The sequence below is a fragment of the Solanum dulcamara genome, chromosome 11 (assembly GCF_947179165.1).
Source record: "Solanum dulcamara chromosome 11, daSolDulc1.2, whole genome shotgun sequence".
In the NCBI taxonomy this organism is placed as follows: domain Eukaryota; kingdom Viridiplantae; phylum Streptophyta; class Magnoliopsida; order Solanales; family Solanaceae; genus Solanum; species Solanum dulcamara.
In genome coordinates, this window is record NC_077247.1 from 58257872 (window position 1) to 58278232 (window position 20361).

The 20361-nt window shown below is 31.5% G+C and overlaps 1 protein-coding gene and 1 pseudogene across 1 annotated transcript; one reads left to right on the forward strand and one right to left on the reverse strand.

The window, feature by feature from the left end:
* Positions 1–25: 25 nt before the first annotated feature.
* Positions 26–5387, reverse strand: LOC129875002 (autophagy-related protein 101-like; annotated as a pseudogene).
* A 10479-nt stretch (positions 5388–15866) lies between these two features.
* Positions 15867–17165, forward strand: LOC129873271 (dof zinc finger protein DOF2.5-like). Its single transcript, XM_055948332.1, has one exon. It carries the CDS (start codon positions 16027–16029, stop codon positions 16882–16884), a length of 858 nt encoding a protein of 285 aa, XP_055804307.1. The 5' UTR covers positions 15867–16026; the 3' UTR covers positions 16885–17165.
* Positions 17166–20361: the final 3196 nt, after the last annotated feature.

The following is a 20361-nucleotide window of genomic DNA, read 5'->3' on the forward strand; positions in this document are numbered from 1 at the left end:
ATAGGAAAATCAAACAATATAAAAAATTAAGAAAACTAGAAACACTAGAAGGGAAGAAGAGAGTATTTTGAAATGTAAACGAAATGTGATTAAAGTTTGATCATGTGTTGATTTTCTTTACTCCCCAGCTGATCTGGGAGTAAGTTCATATAGCGAAATGGCAAGTAACACGAGAAAGGAGCACAATTGTAGTTTTGACAAGTATGATATGTACATATGGTTTTTCATTTCGTTCAGCTGAGCTAGTCATCACTCATCTGCCAGAAGCCTCCCCAATTACAACTAACATTTACCATTTTCAGACATCGGATGACAACAATTGTACCTCACCAACCATGAAGTTAAAGAGAATCAGGTTCATTTAGGGCACTGCAAGTCAGCCGAGCATGGTTGGCTGCCCTGCGGGAGCATTCTCTTGAGCAAGTCCATCCCAAAAGCCGCATCTGATGAACTAAAAGAAAGCAATACATAACTTAGCTAGATCAATATCATCTTTAAATTTGTTTAAAAAGAAAGGTTTGAATTTATGTATCTGCTTCAATTGAACTCGATTTTCCACTAGTTTGTCACCAGCACACAAACTGCATCTAGCATCCAAAAGTACTCTTGACTTCCCATTAGTAGCTTAAATCAGTGTCTTGATATGATGTCACATTGTCATTGTATTTTTAACTAAGATGATCTTCTCATTTCGATTTTACACTAACATTATCGAGGAATAAGGATAATAAGACTTCTTGATTTTTATAGTTGAGGACGTAGGCAGGGGATTATACACACCACAGTTTCATGAACTAGATAAGTTGTCCCTGTAATTGTGGCCACATGAAGTTAAGGAAATGGCACCATAGCAAGTATTACAGCTACGACCTGAAGCTCGCATGCTTTATATCCTACAAGAGTTTATCTTTATGTACATTTAAGCCTTTAGAGAATAGAATTGTTAGAAAAATGTAGCATGGTTGCAGGCCTTAATATGCATAGGCGGATGAACAAAATGTAGCACAGTCGCATATCTAAAGATGTATAGATGAGAACATATGCAAAACATGATATCCCCAGTGAAAGAAGGTAAATTGAACGCTCAGAACTGGTTGTGCAGTTTACCCTAAAGAAAAACTTCCTCATATAAGAAATGGCATGATATATATTCAAGGTAAAATAAGGAGAAGGGGAAAATGGAGATTACACAGAATGGAGAGAGATAATATCAACCAAGCTGATATTTCCAATTATTTTCCTCGATATGGGGCAGCAAAGGGGGAACAGATATTGAACATATAAATATTTTTCTCCCTGTGGAAAACTATCTTAATTAAGGGATTGCTAGATTTTCGGAGAAAAGATCAAGGATTTTCAAAATAAGCTAATAACCTTCCTCGATGCCTAAAAATATGAGTAAAGAGAAGATATCGCAAATATCATGGCAGCAAAAGCCAAATTATATCTTCTCCTTTCTGGAAGAAATATTCATGCTAGTGACATCCATGCCATAGTCATAATTCCTACTGATGATTTTCCAAAAAAAAAAACAGACGTAAGAAAACAGAGGTGACACAGCAGTGAACTGAACAAGTGACAGCTTATGTATAGCCTGCACAATAGCTTGCACAGTCAAACTTGCAAAACCATTTTTACTGACCCAACTAACTACCAAAAGTTTATAAGTATGTGGATAACTTAGCCAAAGGAGGGAAATTACCTTGAGATGGTGATCCCAAAGGGAAATGAGATACCCTCAAGATTTTCTATCGAGGGAATATGGTCCATTTTCTCATTTCCAAATTTGATTATCTGAAACAGAACTTCACAAAGATGCTTCCAGTCCTGAGTGTCGAGTCTCACTCTTCACAGGTGCACTCTCAGTCAGTGGCGGACCCAGCATGTGTCCAGGGGTTACATCCGAACCACCTTCGGCGAAAAATTATACTATTTATACATGGTTAAAATATTTTTTTATGTATAAATCGTAGATGTTGAACCCCCTTCGGCTAGTTCGTGTGTCTACTTTTTCAGATTTTGAACCCACTTATTAAAAATCCTTGTTCCGCCACTGCTCTCAGTGATAATTGATAGACAAAAAGGAAAAGCCTCTCTTCAAAAATGTAAAAACTGGAGCATTTGTAAAAGTAGAAGCAAACAAATAAAGACATGTTAGTACCTCCTGGGTTAACAACTTTGGAGTGATGAGACTTGCCAGAATCTTCTTTTGGATGATGAGCACACTCAAGTTTACGTACCAGTGCTCCTAATAATGACGTTCAACTTTGTTTGTGAACCATGAGGCCTGTTTGTTTTTGGTTTCATAGAAGGATACACAGATCTGCATCATTTTCATATTCCAATAGAAAGTTCCGTTAGCCACTACTAAATCCAACAGCAATTAAGTTGCAAAATAGTCTCTTTGTAAGAAGGTATTAACAGAGATCATTTCCTAAGTAATATACAGCCTGTTTTGGAGTAATGAGTGCGAAATAAAAGACTTTAAGATATCATGAGAAAAACCTCATGAGGAATGTGCACATGTAAAGAAAAATAGAGATTACTAGTTGAAAAGGTGAAAAGGAACAAAAGGAACTAAGAATATTGAGCAAGTATTCTACATGGCCAAATAGACAAGCTCGGATCACGAACCTGGTGTTTCTGGTTGGGGTGCTTCTTCACCCTATCGATGAATTGGGTAATATTCTCGTCAATTTTCCTCTCAATTTCAAAATCATCACACTGCACCTGTAAATTTAACATGAAAACAGGAAGAAACTAAAAGTTCACATCAGGAAATATTGGCAACATCTTGGAATAGACTCACCAGAAAAACCAAACCCTCCTTTCACCAAGGGAAAGAAACGGAGACTCAAAATCAGAAAAAGAATCACTTATTACATTGATCTCACCTCAGATTGACATAATTTAAGAGCCACTCAAGTTCTGAATATACACCAACTTCTTGTCTTGGTTTGATGCGCTATAATTGACAGCCAGTATTTAGTTTAACTTCACTTTAAGTTTGTATCATCTTAAATCTCATCCAGTCTTTGTTAACTTCTGCTTTTTTTTTAGAAACTTATTTACATATGGTTTCAATTAGTTAGGTCTTCACACAGTTCATAAAATCTTATAGTTGCAAATAAAGATTTTAATAAAAAAATGAACTAACAAAAATGGATTAACATTTCTTAGTTCTGTTGATTCTTGTCTATATGAGATTTTATGAGAACAGAGAATTCATTATGACATTTTTCCAGAATCAAAATATCAAGTTAAAAAACAGCAGTAGTCCAATGATTTACTTTGGCACTCCATTCAACAGAACATTTCTTAGTTCTGTTGATTCTTGTCTATATGAGATTTTATGAGAACAGAGAATTCATTATGACATTTTTCCAGAATCAAAATATCAAGTTAAAAAACAGCAGTAGTCCAATGATTTTCTTTGTCACTCCATTCAAATGAAAAATTTTAGGGGCCAAAATTACAGAACATTTCAAACAAGAATTTTCAGAAAATTATAATAAGGAAAGAAGACAGAAATAAAAATGCAGATATTTGTAGAGTTTGTTAATAGATAGCACGTCCTTTCATTATGATGAACTAACTATGCTGGGTTAGTCCTACGTCCTTATTAAGCATCACTAGATCTCACTTCTTGTAATGGAGATGCTTACAAACAGCCATTTGATTTTACAATAAGATTATAAGTACTAGGAAATCTCAGGGGGACGAGAAAAGTAAACATTTATCAAAAGCGCCAACTGATTTTTTTTCCGCACCAACTCAAGTATCAGTATCAAAAAGCAAACATTATACAAATAACCTAGTGTAAGAATCAATAGGGGGGGGGGGGGAATCAAAATACCAACCAAATACTAATAAACAGACAAAGATAAACACATTATCAACCTAGTACTTTGACAGTTCAGAAATTACTTACATATGTTATGTCAAAGAGTTCCAAATATGTCCTTTGGATGCACCAGACCTAATGCTCTATGGAACAAGGTTGTATGAAGAATGCCTGCAGCCATTTTCACCTTTCTATTTTTAGGATAAAGTTACACAAGGTATCCTTAGTGCAATAAAAAGCGTTAGGAATCCGATGATAGCAATATGAACGAATATGATAAAACCAATCAGAAAGAATATGATAAAACCAATCAGAAATCCACATCCCCCCACCCCCACCCCACACCCCCAAACATGATCCACAACGTTATCTTGTAGAATAATGAACTACACAAATACTGTAGATACTCTCTTCCAGTATAACCTAAAGTTACACATCAAATTAAGCAAAAATGCTTATGCATTTTAGTCAGGAATTTGTACTGTTAAAGATCTTACCTAAGGCATTTTGTGGTATATGATACAACATGTATCCATTTTAGCCTTCAGAATTCTTTTAAAGAACTCATAGTTTCCACTAGGCCAGTCCAGGCAACAAAAATATTGGAATTCATGGCATTTATGATTGCCTTCAGAGCTATAGCTTTTTGATGGCCATCTCAAGAGAATTAATGCAGATATATGTTAAATGCTCTCGAATTATAGTAATGTAACATTTTTCTTATTTAGTCAAAATATGTATATCCAATCACTTCCCTTTAGAGTTCAATTATCAAGAGAAGTAGTTTTCTCTCGTCCTCTCTCTCTTTCACAGCCACAATGAAAACAATCACGGCGTGATTCGAGATATTTAATTCATCAGTATACAGAAAAACTAAATAATGCAAAGCAAATGTTAGGAGATACCAGAGATGGAACTTCGTCGTCAAACACGCCATGACCTGACCTTATATCGAAATTTAGGCATACTAATTCCCTAAATACACACATATTCACTTGAAGACGCGATAAATTGCTAAAATTACGAATCAATTGATGTAAAATAAAAATTTACAAATGAAACAGCAAATTTAAATAGCTAACTCACATAAGAGAACTTCTTGTATCTCAAATTGCTCCACATCCTACCGTAGAAAGTTAAAATTACATTGAAGCTCGAATTCTCGCTACATAAACAATCTCAGAAGTAGTCAGAGAGATGCTTACAAGCTCTTTCAGCTGGAAAACTTCACAGTTCATGATTCTACTCGTAGTTTTTCTTGAGATGATCCAGAATTTGAAGAAAATCGATTTCGCAATGCCGAATTCGTTTAACCCCACTGCATGTGGCCCTTGCTTGGCAGCTGCAAGTCAGTTTCATTCTGTTTATAATCCAGTACTCTTCTCAAGAGTGGTGAATAGTGATCATCCACATTCCTTGCTTTCCCCAAATATACGAGGATTATAATGCAAAATTATTTATTAAATTATTGATAAATAATTTAAGAAAGTGTTATATCATGATTAAATAGAAGAGTACACTTTAAAATGTTTAATTTATCTGTTATTAATTTAGTTATTTTTATTTAATATTTTATTTTGCGTTATGCGAGGAATAATATTTTTATTCAACCAACTAAATTATGTGGTTTAGTATTTGGTGTCAAAAGATGATCTGAGAAATGCATATATTGTTTCTGCGGGATAACTTACATGTGCTTATAAAATATTAAAGACCATATAAATATGTTCTAGTAGTAAGAAATTGGAAAGAAAAAGAAACGCTCAATTAATCTGTAATGTACAACTATTTTAATATAGCCTAAAAAATTGTATTTCGATTTGTTACGTATCATAAGCCTTCAAAATCAAACAACCAAAATAATCAAAAAAAATTAAATTCAATTTTCCCTTGTTAGTAGGGTGTTATATATCATGAAAATGAGTACACAAGGGTGCTTACCTTAAGTCAATATACAACACACGGATAAAACTCTTATCCTTCGCAAAAGGAGGGTTAGGAAGTAACTATCTACAAACTAACTCCCACACAGATAAATGCACCGTTATGGTTATTGAAAAAAGTAGATTTATGATGTTAGAGTTTACAAAGAAAACATGTTCTAAAGGGTGTTTAGATTGTAGATAAAGGGAGTTCATTTGCTTCGTGAGGATTTTCAACGATCGTGACAAGAATGAGTCGTGATTTTTGAAAATTCATTTTTATTACGGTAAATTCATAACTCTCCTAAATTAGTATATATTAAATTAAGTACTAAACTTGATAGATTAGAATCCTAGATTAAGATTTAGAATAAGTTGATATTAAGTCCATAATTTTAATAATCAAATTAAATTAAGCCAGCAATATGGTATGCAACAGATCCTCTTAACTTGATCAATAAATACTACAATATCAAATTTTTCATTACAAACAGACCATGTGTTAGTAGACTCAGGCCTGAGTTATAGAGTGTGGAAGAGCCATATTTTATTCAACCATAGCGATAATTCAGGAAATTATACAAGTAGTCTGGTGGAATATAATTACATCTTTTAGTCAAACCAATATTGGAAGAGTCAATCTATAGAGGCATCTAGTCAAGGGACCCATTTATCCTACTTTTTTTTGTGAAAGGGATCTATGGTAGCTTACCACCACTAAGTTTTGTCCAACCAGCTGATTGATGTTCATCATGCTACAGAGCTGTGACCTCTGTTCGTCAAGAATCTATTCAGTCTCACACAAGACCAACCTTTTCTTTATTATATTATTATTATTTTTCTATGAATGACGTCTATTTTGCTAATTTCCACACGAGTCAAGTCTGGTATGAAGTCATTGTAGACTGTGTTAGTACCATTTCATTGGGATTAAATATAGATCATATATTGAAGAAGACAGAATGCATGGAAGTGTTATTTATTAATCTAACAGACCAGGATTACAATTTATGTTTCGACAGGTGAGATTTAATTACTCGAGTGTGGTTGGACACTTTCACTAGTAATCGTAGGTTGAGATAATTCAAGTCACGTCTGAGGGTATGAGTCAATGGAGACAATGTTGATCCCCTGATAGGGTGGGGTGGGAAAAAAAATTATTCCAAGAACGAGAAGCTCAATAACAAATATTTTGCTTTAAGGGTGTCATAGGGAAGGTAAATGGATTGGGTTTAAAATATGTCGAATTTAAAAAATGTGTTGAGTTATAATTTCATTTAAATTTTGATTTCATAAGAAAAAAAAATTGGACGGATCAATCTGAATTAAACAATAATTGATCACAAGTCCACATGTTCAACTCATAAATATTTTTTGTTTGTTTGTCTGATATTTTATAATATGTTTAATTATTACATTAAACTAATAAAAACTCTTTCTATTATTCATTAGGACTATTAAACAAGTTGAAATAGATTTAAAAACTTATTTTCCTATTGGTTATTCATAAGTTTTATGTATGAGTTAATTTGTATGTGATTAGGTAAATGTAGCATCGAGTTGCTAGGTATATGGATTAGAATAACCTTACTAAAGTCTCAGCCAATTGGACTAGTTTATTGGATGAAGATACTTCAAACACAAATAATTAGTATAACCAAATCTAATCTAGGCAAGATTGTTGCTTCCTAGGGATATGTCGGCAGGAAATTCTCTTGTCATTTTTATCAACATTCTCCATAGACGTGATCTGTTGTATTCCTGCTGATAGGATCTTGTCCTTGCATTGGGATTCCAATCATAGGTTAAGTGGAATTGGCCTGGACGGGACCCCCCCAATATACACAACATTATTGTGCTTTATAGTTGCTATATATATATCTGTATAGCCTGTAGGGTCTAATTAATAGGACCAGCTGATAGTTTATGTTTAGAGTGATAAATTGAGTTCAATTATAATCTTCATGATCACTTTAAGTTTCTTAAAGGTGGAGTAGAATACAACATAGAACTTTCTGCATGATGATAAAAAGATGCTACCATGTGTTTGGATTATATATGCACTCATAATTTGATACTTGAACGAACAACCGCATTGACAATTCCATTAGAGCGGAATAATTTCCTTTGACACAAGATCCACAGCCAGACATAGACCTAGTGCATGCATTATTTATGGAGTCATTCGTCCTAACTCAATAAGTATTAAAAGATCCATCAAATTAGTACAATTAAATTAAATTGGTGTGATAGAATTCAAATTCGAATTACCTGTAAAATTCAATTGTTGAATTTGTATCTGACAAGTTTTGGTTGTTTTAATTTTTACTCTTAAACTCACATGATAAAAATCCTGTCATGTTGAGCCAGTAAATATATGGTCAAAAAGTTTTTGTGTAGCTAGAGAGACAAATAGAGAATGTAACGTCAGTGCGAATAAAATGGAATTATTGGTTGATTGAATTGTTTAACGAGGGATAGCGTTAAAACTAGTCGTACATCATGGATTTGAAATAATAATAAGATAATGGGAAGGAGGCCCAGGGAAAAGTGAAGTGTCGGATAATTGGGAAGCATTTAATTTGTCCGGACCCAAATATTCATAAAGCAGGATTCCCATAGACTTTGAACGACACATTTTCCTCTTCTACTACGCAGCTTGCGTGGCTTAATTCTACTATCTAATTACTAATAAAAAGCAATATGCATGATGAAAAGCTTAAAAGCTTGTTGAGATAAGTGTCAAAAATATATTTAATTTTTTTTTTGAATTTTATATTGAAATTATTGAAAGTATGAGTTTCATATCTAAATTATCATTTTTTTTGTGGAGTGTGATGTGGCAATTTTTTTAAAATGAAATAGAGAGTGTAGCACACACACCATGATAAGAGTGTAATAAAAGAGAGAGGTGTGTTTCTCAAATTAAGAACTGATAGTTTAGGTATGAAACTAAAAAAAAAAGATAGTTTAGATGTGTTTTTGACACTAATTTCAAACTTCTTTTAAAAATGTTTGCTAATTTTTTCCAAAAGATTATTCTGTAGTTTAAAAGTATTTTGTGAAAATAAAACAAAAGACGTTTCCAGATGATCATTTAATTACTTAAACTGAAAGATCAGTAATAAACAAGGAATGAAAGTAGTTGAATAGCTGAGACCCTCCACGATTATCTCAACCAAAGATTCAGAATGAAGAACTTGTTGATAAGAATTAAACAATAACCTAACATAAATCTTGATTAATCAAATCAAGTCAAATTCGAATACTGAATCGTTAATTAAATAAAAAAGGAATGAGAATGAAAAATAAAGTTGAAAGAGTAGTATCTAATCGATTCATAAGACGTCGTTTTCGAAAATATATGTAGTGACTGCTGCACCTCAATAGATTAGATAGAGCAATAATGGACGAACCAACATACTGAATTCACTGCCATTCCGGACGGCACGCGCGGTCAGGTCAAGACTACGTCGAGTACACATCTACCCACTGGTGCTTTCTGTCATTCTCACCCTCTTCCATTACTAATATTCTTTCTTTCTTGTTCATCGGGAATTCCTTATCCTTTTTAATCCAATCTCGTTTCAATTTGTTTGTCTTAATTTAATTTATCAAAAAAATATCTTAAAATTGTTATCTAAATTAAATTTTGTGGTCTAACATTAAAAATATGCATAGTATACTAATATGAAATTTTATCTTTTGAACTTAAACACAACATATGAGATCTTGATATTAAAGAGTTATCAAATTAGAAAAAATATTTTTAATGGCTTTTGGCTTTTAAGTTATTTTTTTTGGAAGCTTTTAGGTATAACACAAGAAATGTTTGTAAGTACTTTCTTCTGGGCTTAAAAAAAAATCAAGAAAAAAAGAAATCAAAAGCCAAATTATGGCGTTATTTAGCTTTTAACTTATAACTCACTTAAAAGAAAAGTCAATTCAAACACCTCCTAAATGAGTATTTGGATTGACTTATTTTAAGTGATTTTTGATTTTTAAGTTTTTTTTTAGTTTTGAAAGTGTTTGAAAAAAAATATTAAAAAATTGAATCTCTTAACTTATGATTTTTAATTTTTAGCTTACAAGTCATTTAAAAAAAAATCAATTCAAACATCCCCTAAAAAGGTCAAAAGTAAAACAAATAAATTGAACAAAAAAGTAACTACTTACAGGGATTCTCTTTTTTTCTTTTTTAATTTTCAAGTGATGTTTCATATTATCTGCACTGAGACCTCGATCAATTAATCAAAATTTCCGCTGTTTCAGACTAAGAGTCTCTAAAAAAAAAAGAAAACTAATTTAAAACTTGAGTTCAAAACCTCTAATCACGGAATACGACCCCCGTTGGTTAGGCCTCTGGCTCTCTCTCTATTTATGGTCTGATTCCTCCAAATTCCCAAACCCGATAAATATTGAACAGTGACAACTCCTAGTGTAGTAAAGGCAAGCTGAAACAAACTGTTTCAACAGTTGCCTTTTTTCAAAACCAATGCCGCATATTTGCCTTTGTGACGTTTCTAGAAAGCATGAAAGCCTTCTCTCTGAAACGTTAAATTTATCAACTAAAACTTTACTAACCTGTCGCTCAATCATTATCTAATTTCACTTGTCTTTAAAATTGGCGAAACACATTCTTGATATTACAGGAAAGCAATGGATAGTATAACGTCAGAATCATGATTTAAATTTGACGGGACGAACACTTAATTTGTAAGATGTAAATACTTTTGAAATATGCTAATATCTTAAATTACATTTAAGTATTTCTGGAAGGCTCATATATAAAATTCGATGCACATTAAATTGTCGTTTAAATGTCAAGATGAGAGAGTGATGGAGTCAAAAAAATTCACCAACAACGGAAATTAACATATAGTATATACTTCTAAAAATAATAATTATATTCACGTTTTAATTCAAATAACAATTACGAAACACTTTTTAGGTAAAAGAACAGACTTGGAACTTGGAAGATGGCCGAGAGACCGTTGGTCCTTTATTTATTTTTTTTAAAAAATGTGTCTTTTAAGGTACTTCGAATCTTCCAAGTGGTTTTCAGATCAGATGTGAACTCAATTTTTAATGATCAAAGGTTCCGTCTTACCATGAGTTTCTAGCAAGTTGCATGACTTAATTCCAGTGAAATAATTAACAAATTCTGTAGCAGTGCTTTGTTGTTGTTTTTTTAGAGATACAAAAGTTGAAAAATAAGCAGTAATATTAGTTAAAAAGTACTGCAATATAGAGTCCGTTTGAATGAGTTTTAAAAAAGTAACTTTTATGTATGAAGTATTTTTAGAACTTTAAAGTGCTGAAAGTTATTTTTATAAATAAGCAGTTAAGTGTCTGGATAAAAGTGCTTAAATGAGGAAAATTATGTGAATTTTAGGGTTAAAAGAATAAAAAGGGTAGTTTGGGAATTTAATTAAAATATAAGAGATATAAAAGTAATTTTCATGGTCAAAGAAAATGACTTTAAGCATTTAGAAAAAAAAAAGTTAGGAATCCTAACTTTCCATTTTTGACTGACTTTAAGAACTTTGTGGCTTAAAATTAGCATTAGGCAAACACGTCCAAAAGCTGAAAAAGAGTTAATCCAAACGGGCTCATACATAGCTAGAAATAAACATATCTACTTATATCTTTTGAGCGCGACATATCGTACTAATCATCATTTTGCTTGGATATATTTAAAAGAAAGAAACATATGAACGTTCAGAGTAGTTATTGCATCGGTTCACACTACTAAAAACTGCTCGAAAAATAGGGGTAAAAAGAGGGTCGGTTTTTAGAAATATACATAAAAATATAGCTATTTGAAATTGAGATCAGGTATTTTTTATGACTTTGGACATGAATTTTATCAGTCGACCACATATGTTTTTTGATAAAATATTTATAACATTTTTATTTATACATTTCAATTGCAATTTTGCTCTTCAAAATCGATGAAATCCCTCTGTTTTTGTAAAAAAATAATAGATTGCGTCGATTTTCTTTAAAATATATATATATATATAATTTTCATGCATTTTTGCTCAAACGGATTGGGTTAATTTTTCTTCGAATTACCCTATTCGTCGATTTCTTATTCTTCAATTATTGCATTGTTTTTAATAGTGTCATAATCGATATTCACACCAAACCATATTAATTTATTATAAATAAGTAATTTAATAATGTAAAATTATATATTGATTAATTACAATTAAGTATGAAAAGTGTAGTACAAATACATATGCATCGATACGCTTATGGTGGAATCGGGGTTGTAATTCCGTAGATGATTTGATATCATGATACCACCAACGAGTCACGTACGTGAGAACATTTTTCATAACAATCATTTAATATTAATTGATTTCTAATCATTTCCACAAAAATTAAAAGTAAGAAAAAACAAAGATTATATGGAGGATTAGGGCAAAATTATTGCCCAAGTCTTCGGGTGACATACACTGAGGAATTTTATTGGCTGTTGGCTGGGCATCTACTTTACACGAATTTCAAGGTCAATAAATGTTTTGAACTTGTAATGATGATTATTGTTTCTGAATAATTGCATAGGCACAAAGCCCTAAGTAGAGTTGTGTTCTTTTCGAAAACTTGATTGCTTGCTATCATCATCCTAATTTTTTGGCTCTTCCTAAATTCCCACTTTAGTTTCACAATAATTACCTGTCCATAATGAAGATGGATTAAAGGTGCTACGCTTAGCTATACTTGGAGATCTTTCAACTTTTTTTTAATTGCTCCCCACTATAGGTGATAACGAAATATAATCTATGAAATAGTTAAACTTCTTGGTATAAAACTTTGCCTTTCTACTCGAAGTAAATTTGAATTAACAGTCATGAATAATCTTCCTATCTATTTGATAGAGTAATTAAATCCACAAAAGATAATAAGGCTACACTTATGATAACTCCATTAATGAAGCTTGTAAAGTAATGACTGAGCAGAGAAAATAAGAGAGAAGAGAAGAGAAACTAATGAGAGAAAGTAGTAATTGAATTAAATCATCTTAGCTCATCCAATACATGTGAATATCATGTGTATTTATAGATTACATTTAAAAGCTATTCCCTAACTAACCATAACTAACTTTTAACAAATTTAGTTAGTTTAACTAACCAGGATAGCTTGCCTAACTACCTTCTCTATTTAACACCTCCCCCTCAAGCTCATGATTTAAACAAATCTGTGACACCTAAGCCACTTAGGAGCAGTTGATGTTGTGCTTTGCCAAGGCTCTTTGTGAGTAGATCAGCTAGCTGATCTTTAGTATGAGTGAACTCAGTTTTCAGAATTTCTTGACAAATCCTTTCTCTTACAAAGTGACAATCTACGTCTATGTGCTTAGTCCTCTCATGAAAGATAGGATTTGCAGCAATTTGTATTGCTGACTTGCTATCACACACCATTCTAACTGGTAACTCAACCTGAACTCCAAGCTCTTTGAACAGGCTTATTAACCAAGTGATCTCAGTTGCACAGTTTTTCATACTCCTGAATTCAGCTTCTGCTAAACTTCTAGAGACTGTCTTTTATTTTTTTGACTTCCAAGAGATCAGAGCTCTACCAAACTTGATTAAGTATCTAGTGACAGACCTTCTAGTCTCTATACATGCTCCCAGTCTGAGTCACAGTAGGCCAGAAGTTGATTTGTATCTTTAGATGGCATAAAAAGTCCAAGACCTGAAGCTTCCTTAATGTACCTTACCACCTTATATGCTGCTTCCATGTGTGATTCCTTAGGATAATGCATATATTGACTCAAAATCTGAACTGAGAATGCAAGATCAAGTCTGGTCATTATGAGATAAAGAAGCCTTACTACTAATCTTTGATATCTGCCAGGATCCTTCAACATGGAATCTTCAGGTTTCCTTTTAGGAGAGATACATTCATCATATTTCACAGAGGTTAGTTTTTGATTCTGTTCAAGTGGTGTACTTGCAGGCTTAGCTCCTACTAGGCCAAACTCAGTTATTAACTCCAATGCATATTTTCTCTGAAATAAATGTATACCTTGACTAGATTTAGCAACCTCAATTCCTAGAAAGAATTTAAGTTCTCCTAGATCCTTCATTTTGAATTATTTTTGCAAGTCTTCTTTTGTGCAGTCTATAAGTGTTTGATTGCTGTCAGTGATTAAGGGATCATCTACATAAACCAATACAATAACCATGCCCCCTTCAACTTATCTAGTGAATAATGAATAATCACAGTGGCTTTGAATGAATCCCAACTGTACTAAGGCTTCTGTTAATTTCAGATTCTATTATCTAGAAGCCTATTTAAGACCATAAAGTGATTTGTAGAGTTTGCGGACCTTACCATGCTTTTCCTGTCTTGAAAAATTAGTAGGAATAGACATGTATACCTCTTCCAACAAATCATCATTAAGGAAGGCATTGTGAATATCCATTTGGTGAATGCACCAGCTCTTAGAAGCAGCAAGAGCAACAATGGATCTAACAGTAACCATCTTGGCAACAGGACTAAATGTCTCATAGTAGTCCAGGCCTTCTTGTTGGCTATATCTTTTGGCCACTAGCCTAACTTTAAATCTTTCTACCTCTCCTAAAGCCTTGTACTTCACCTTATATACCCACTTGTAGTCAATAGGCTTCTTGCCAGGGGCAAGTCCACCACACTCCAAGCATTATTATCCTGTAAGGCAGCAATCTCCAATTCCATAGCCTTAACCCACTAAGAATCAAGTGATGATTCAGTATAGAAAGTAGGTTCAGTTATGACTGAGTAAGCAGCTAGAACATGAATATAAAAGAGGGACAAATGAGCATATGATAGATGATCAGAAATATGAAAAGAATAGGAATTGATGTGGTGTGTAGTGACAAAGTCTTGGAGCCAAATATGTGGTTTAGCTGGTCTAGAAGACTTTCTAGGAGGAAGAGAAAGCACATCTGTCTGAGAGATAGTAGAAAGGTCTGAGGAGGGAGAGTGAGGTTCTAGAAAAGGGATAGGAGGAAAAGAGATAGTAAGTCATGATTCAGAAACTACATGGAGAGTAGAATGTGGCACAAGAGAAGGATCAGGAGCTGGTGTAGATATGATAAGAACGGGAAAAATAGAATTAGAAAAGGTTTGCAAATCTTTGAATAGAAAACCATCCTTCTTGAACACTACATTTCTGTTGACAATCATAGATTTGGGATGCAAGTCATATAAGATATGGCCCCTTTGTGATAGAGAGTACCCCATTATGACTGCAGGAATGGCTCTAGGAGAAAACTTGTCTAGGATCTTTGGACATGCAGCATAGCATAGACATGAAAAGATCTTTATATGGGAGAAAAGGGGGGTGTTGAATATAACATTTCAAAAGGGGATTTATAGTGAAGAATTTTAGAAGAAAGTCTTTTAACAAACTTAGTTAGTTTAACTTACCATGATAGCTTGTCTAACTACCTTCTCTAGTTAACAACTTCTCTCGAATTATACCTTGTACGTCAAACTTGGCATCATCCCTAAACCCCATTGTGAAAAATTTTCATAGTACTCCCTCATTTTTTATTCCATGCGACGGTTTTCTTAATTCGTTAGGGGAAAAAAATAGTAATTGTTTTTTTTAAAAAAAAATTAAATATTGTTTTGTTCTTAATGAGGTATTCTTATAATTATTATATTCTATGTTGAAGATCACAAATTGAATACATATATTTCATTTATGCATGAAAGATCTTCTTTTTTTCATAAATATTATGTCTCATCAAACATGTGTCATACAAAATAATTAGTATATTTATATAGTATATTCCTAATGTTAATACCAATGAATAAATAGAAAAGATCGCATGCAAAATCAGTGAATATAGAATAGCAGGGAACCCAGCCCCCAGGTAAATGGGGCATTGGTGGATCAAATATGCAAAATCCTTAACAACCAAAAAAAGAAAAAGAATAATACTATAATAATTTTCTGTTTGTGTTTTTTTTTTCCAACGATCAATCATTCAAGAATGGTCTATTTTGTCTTCCCTTCAAAACGCACTAGCGCTACATTCCAAAATCCAAAAAAACACGAGTATTGTGTCCTCTCTTTATAGAGTTACTATATATATATATCATTCCATTCTCCATCCTTTCACACCATAAAAAAGATACTACTCATTTCTGTCTTTCTCTATAAATCTCTCCTTCGCATTTTGATCCATCACTACAATATTCTCTATAAATCTCACTTTCACATTTACTTTTAGATCGATCCCTTGTTCTTTCAAAAAGATGATTCAAGAGCTCTTTGCAGGAAACACTACACTTATAGGAGGAGGAGGAGGAGATAATAATATTTCAATGCTATCTAATATTACTCCTTCCTCTTCTCCTATTTCTTGTACTACTTCTAATTCCAATATTACCCCTGCAACTGCAAGTCCGTGTGCAAACTCGGAAAATCTTAGATGTCCGCGTTGTGATTCCCCAAACACTAAGTTTTGTTACTACAACAACTATAATTTAACTCAGCCTCGTCATTTCTGCAAGACTTGTCGACGTTATTGGACTAAAGGGGGAGCTTTACGCAACGTTCCTATAGGTGGTGGCTGTAGAAAAAACAAGACAATCACTACAGCAAAATCAAGTGCTGCTAAATTGAAAAATTCACTTCCGTTTGAGTTAATTGGAAAATCAGGCATTTTTGAAGGGTTAGAACAGGAAATAATACCTTCCAATAATAACCCTTTTCTCTTTTCCTCATCACTACCTCATCAAAATCATAATCCTATTATTTCCTTACTTAAAGGAAATCATCATAACCTTAATTTTGTTAAGGAAGAGCAAAAATCAATTGGAGTACTCATGAATTCATATAATCAATTTCCTTCCAACAACGGTCTTTCCAGTAATTTGTGGAAAAATAATTATGAGGAAAATGTTAGCAGTATAGTTGGTGAAGTGCAAAATAGTACAGGATTTCAAGAGCTATATCAAAGGCTAAAAGCGTCTACAAATTTTGGAGCATCATCATCGTCGTCGTCAATGATTTTGGATTCGGCTCCGGTGGCTGGAGGAGAATTGGGTTTCTGGAACCCGAACCTTTCAACATGGTTAGATCTGCCCACAGCAAATGGTGCATATCTTTAATTAAGGTTTCTTTATTAGTATTATTACTACTACTAGTTTTATTTTCTTTTACTTTTATTAATTAGTACTACTACATTAGGGTGAAGGGTGGGTTTCTTTATTAATTAATGTGGGAACTTATGGTATACTAGCATATAGTCTCGGGATAATTGGACATGGAATATGTGGGTAATTAATTTTTTTTATTTTCTCTTTTATGTTTGTGTGTGATGTGGAGTGTTTAATCTATTGAGGATCAATGTACCAAAATCCAAGAGCTCAAGTAGGTCGTGTTCTTAGAATTAAGCTTTGGTTTTAATTCCTTTTTCCGTTTGCAGATGATTTGGCCTACATTTTTACATTTCGATCTTTCTTACGATAAGTGATCGAGACAAATCATGTAGTCCATTGGACATAATTTGGTTGCAATTAAAAGAAGATAAAATATTTAAATTAGTTGAAGTTTAGAATATGGCATAAATGTTAGTGAAAAATATTGTAAAACAAAATTTATTTAAAACAATTTACAAATATTTGAAATCAAATCTCTATGGCAATTTTTTTCTGGGATTTGGTCAAGAACGTGAGTTGCAGTAATAGTGTTTGTGATCCCCTCTTTTAATTTAGTGTATATATATTTCACTGTCAAAGTCGAATAAGAAGGAAATTAAAACTTAAAAGTGAAAAATTCTTAAAGCACCCTTGGTACGAGGGATAAGGAGTAATAAAAAATAACTAAATTTATGATTAATTTTAAAATAAATTTATTAAATATTTAATTAGAATAAACTTACAAAATAATTTATTCAAAAATTATAATATCGTACAATAGTAATTTTTATCCGTATTAAATCTGAAATAACAATCCTCGGTAACTATTTGGGAGAATGAATGAATTAGTGGCCGGGAGAATATATATTTCTCGATTGACTCAAAAGTTAGTGGTGTTACTATTGTGGAGTGCATGTGTCGAGACAGATTGATGAGTATCTGTGAAGATTCTAATTTCCCTTGAATAATAAGTGATTCAAGAGTCTCCATTCTTCATATTAAAACAGCAATTTAAATAGCAAAGGAGATTCCATATGCAGCTTTTATCACTTTATGTAAAACAGTGGCATTGCCTACCACTACCTAGACAACCATGTTTATTACTATACTTCCTCCATTTTAAAAAGAAAGAATGATCTATTTTAATTTGATATAGAATTTAGAAAAATAAAAATAAAAAATTTATCTTGTGGTTCTAAATTAAAGTTATATTAAATGTATCAAAATATCATTTAATTTTGTAGCTTTAAACATGTCATGTGGAAAGTTAAAATTAAAATTTTACCCAAAAAATAAAGAATCATTCTTTTTGGAACAGATTAAAAAAGAAAGGAGGTCATTCTTTTTAAATAGGAATACTAGTTTAGAGTACGTGTGTTTACACGTGTGTATTACGTTAAAAAGTCAAATTATTTTCACCCTTAACTTTAGATTAAAAATCAAACTGTCTCTTCAATTTTGAACAAACGATATTCTCCACCCTCATATGTTAATTATTACTTTTAAATGTCTATTTTACACTAACGCTTGAGCTGGGATATCATTATTATGTTCAATCCACAAACATGAAACAAAAGGAAAGATTTAAAACAAAAAAAAGCTGAAAATTGAAAATTGATTTAAAGTTACACGAAGTTGATGAAGTAGACATTGAGACAAAATCGTTAAAATGATCACAAATTTCTTTACAGAGGTGGAATGATTCATAAATTCAAAAGAAATTAAAATTAATATTTTATCGACATTAAATATTTTTATATTTATTAAGAAAAAAAAGAAAATATATCATATATTTTAGAACTTCTTTTTTATGTATATAAAAGAAAAAAAGTCTATTAACTAAAAAAATAAAAAACGATGGAAGAAGACGAAAAAATGCCTCAGAACGATTCAAAATAACAATTTGAATTTGACAGTCCATAAACAACAATAAAAATACAAAAATCTATCAACACGGCAATTTGCTTATTTTTTACTTTCTTTAATTTAGAATCTACTGGCCCTACAATCGACAACAACATGTTAACAACTCATACTTCAATTTCGTACGGAGCATTTGATAGTTGGATAGAGTTATATATACCTTAATAATGTGAGTGTTAATTATATATGTATTAATTATGTGGATATTAATTATGTAGATATTAGTTTTGCAAATATTAATTATTCTGTTTTTTACTCCGCATAAATAATATACAATTTTTTTCATAATTTGTATATGTATTAGTTATACAAATTTTAAAATTATCAATCAAACATTATATTAATTTTATACACGAATAATTTATTTTTTATCTATCTACCAAACGTCGTATAAGTTATACAGACTCTAATACATGGATAATTATTATTTTATACAGCTACCAAACGTTCATTGTCTTTATATTTTTCTCTTTATATTTTAGGATTTCCTTTGTTTATGTATACAAGGATAAAGAAAATCTACTAATAAATAATTTTCTGCATATTTTTTGTGCCTATAGATCTTAGGATTTCTTAATTTTTTTAAGATTATATTTAATATTATAAAAATAATTAAATAATAATGTAAACAAAATAATAAATGACAATTTTGTCTATTATAGTTTAGTTCTCACACTAATTAATAAAATTATATATAAGGATAAAAATATAAAAAGTAACTATTGACATTAAAATAAAATTATATTTATTTAAATTATATAAATAAATATTATATCTCAAATATGTTATTGTTTGTTGTATGCAATCGTTTGTTTATATATAAGTATGATTCTGACAAAAAAATATTAACTTGATCATATTATATGTACAAATATGCAATAAACACATTAACAACATAAATAGTACCAATAAAAATGAGAAATAAACTTCAAAAAAAATATACCTTCAAATTAGCTCGTATTTGGCACGAAGTCTCAATCACACACTCCACATGGATCTTTTTCACTTGTACAAGAATATTGAAGAATCAATCAGTAATGAGTTATATAGGTTTATTCATATATTGGTTGAAGAATGTCTAATAACTTTACAAAAATAATAAACGCATTGATGAGTGAAACGAAGAAAAAGAACAATAATATTCATGCAACATTATATCTAGAAGAATTGTATTTCAAATAAAATAAATGGAATTTAGATCCTAAACTAAATTCTTTTAATCGAATTTAAAGTCTTTTCTCTCTTAATTTGATGTAATTCTCGCAAACTTTCGATAAAATAGGTTTTTCTTCTAAAAACTTTTTCTCTAAAAGTTTGAATGAAAACTTTTTTCACGATTGAAATTATCAGAAAACTTTTCTTTTCATCACCTTTTATATAATAAATATTTAATTTAATTAAAATGACAATTTACTTGGGTAGATTTTCTTTTCGCCAAATACACTTTATGAAAAACAGAGGCAATTAATCGGCATAAATGTTTTTACCAGCCGTCATTAGTGATTTATAATTTTGTCGATGTTG

Excerpts from the sequence above, each read along its gene's own strand:
- LOC129873271 (XM_055948332.1), top strand. The coding sequence starts at position 16,027 with ATGATTCAAGAGCTCTTTGCAGGAAACACTACACTTATAGGAGGAGGA.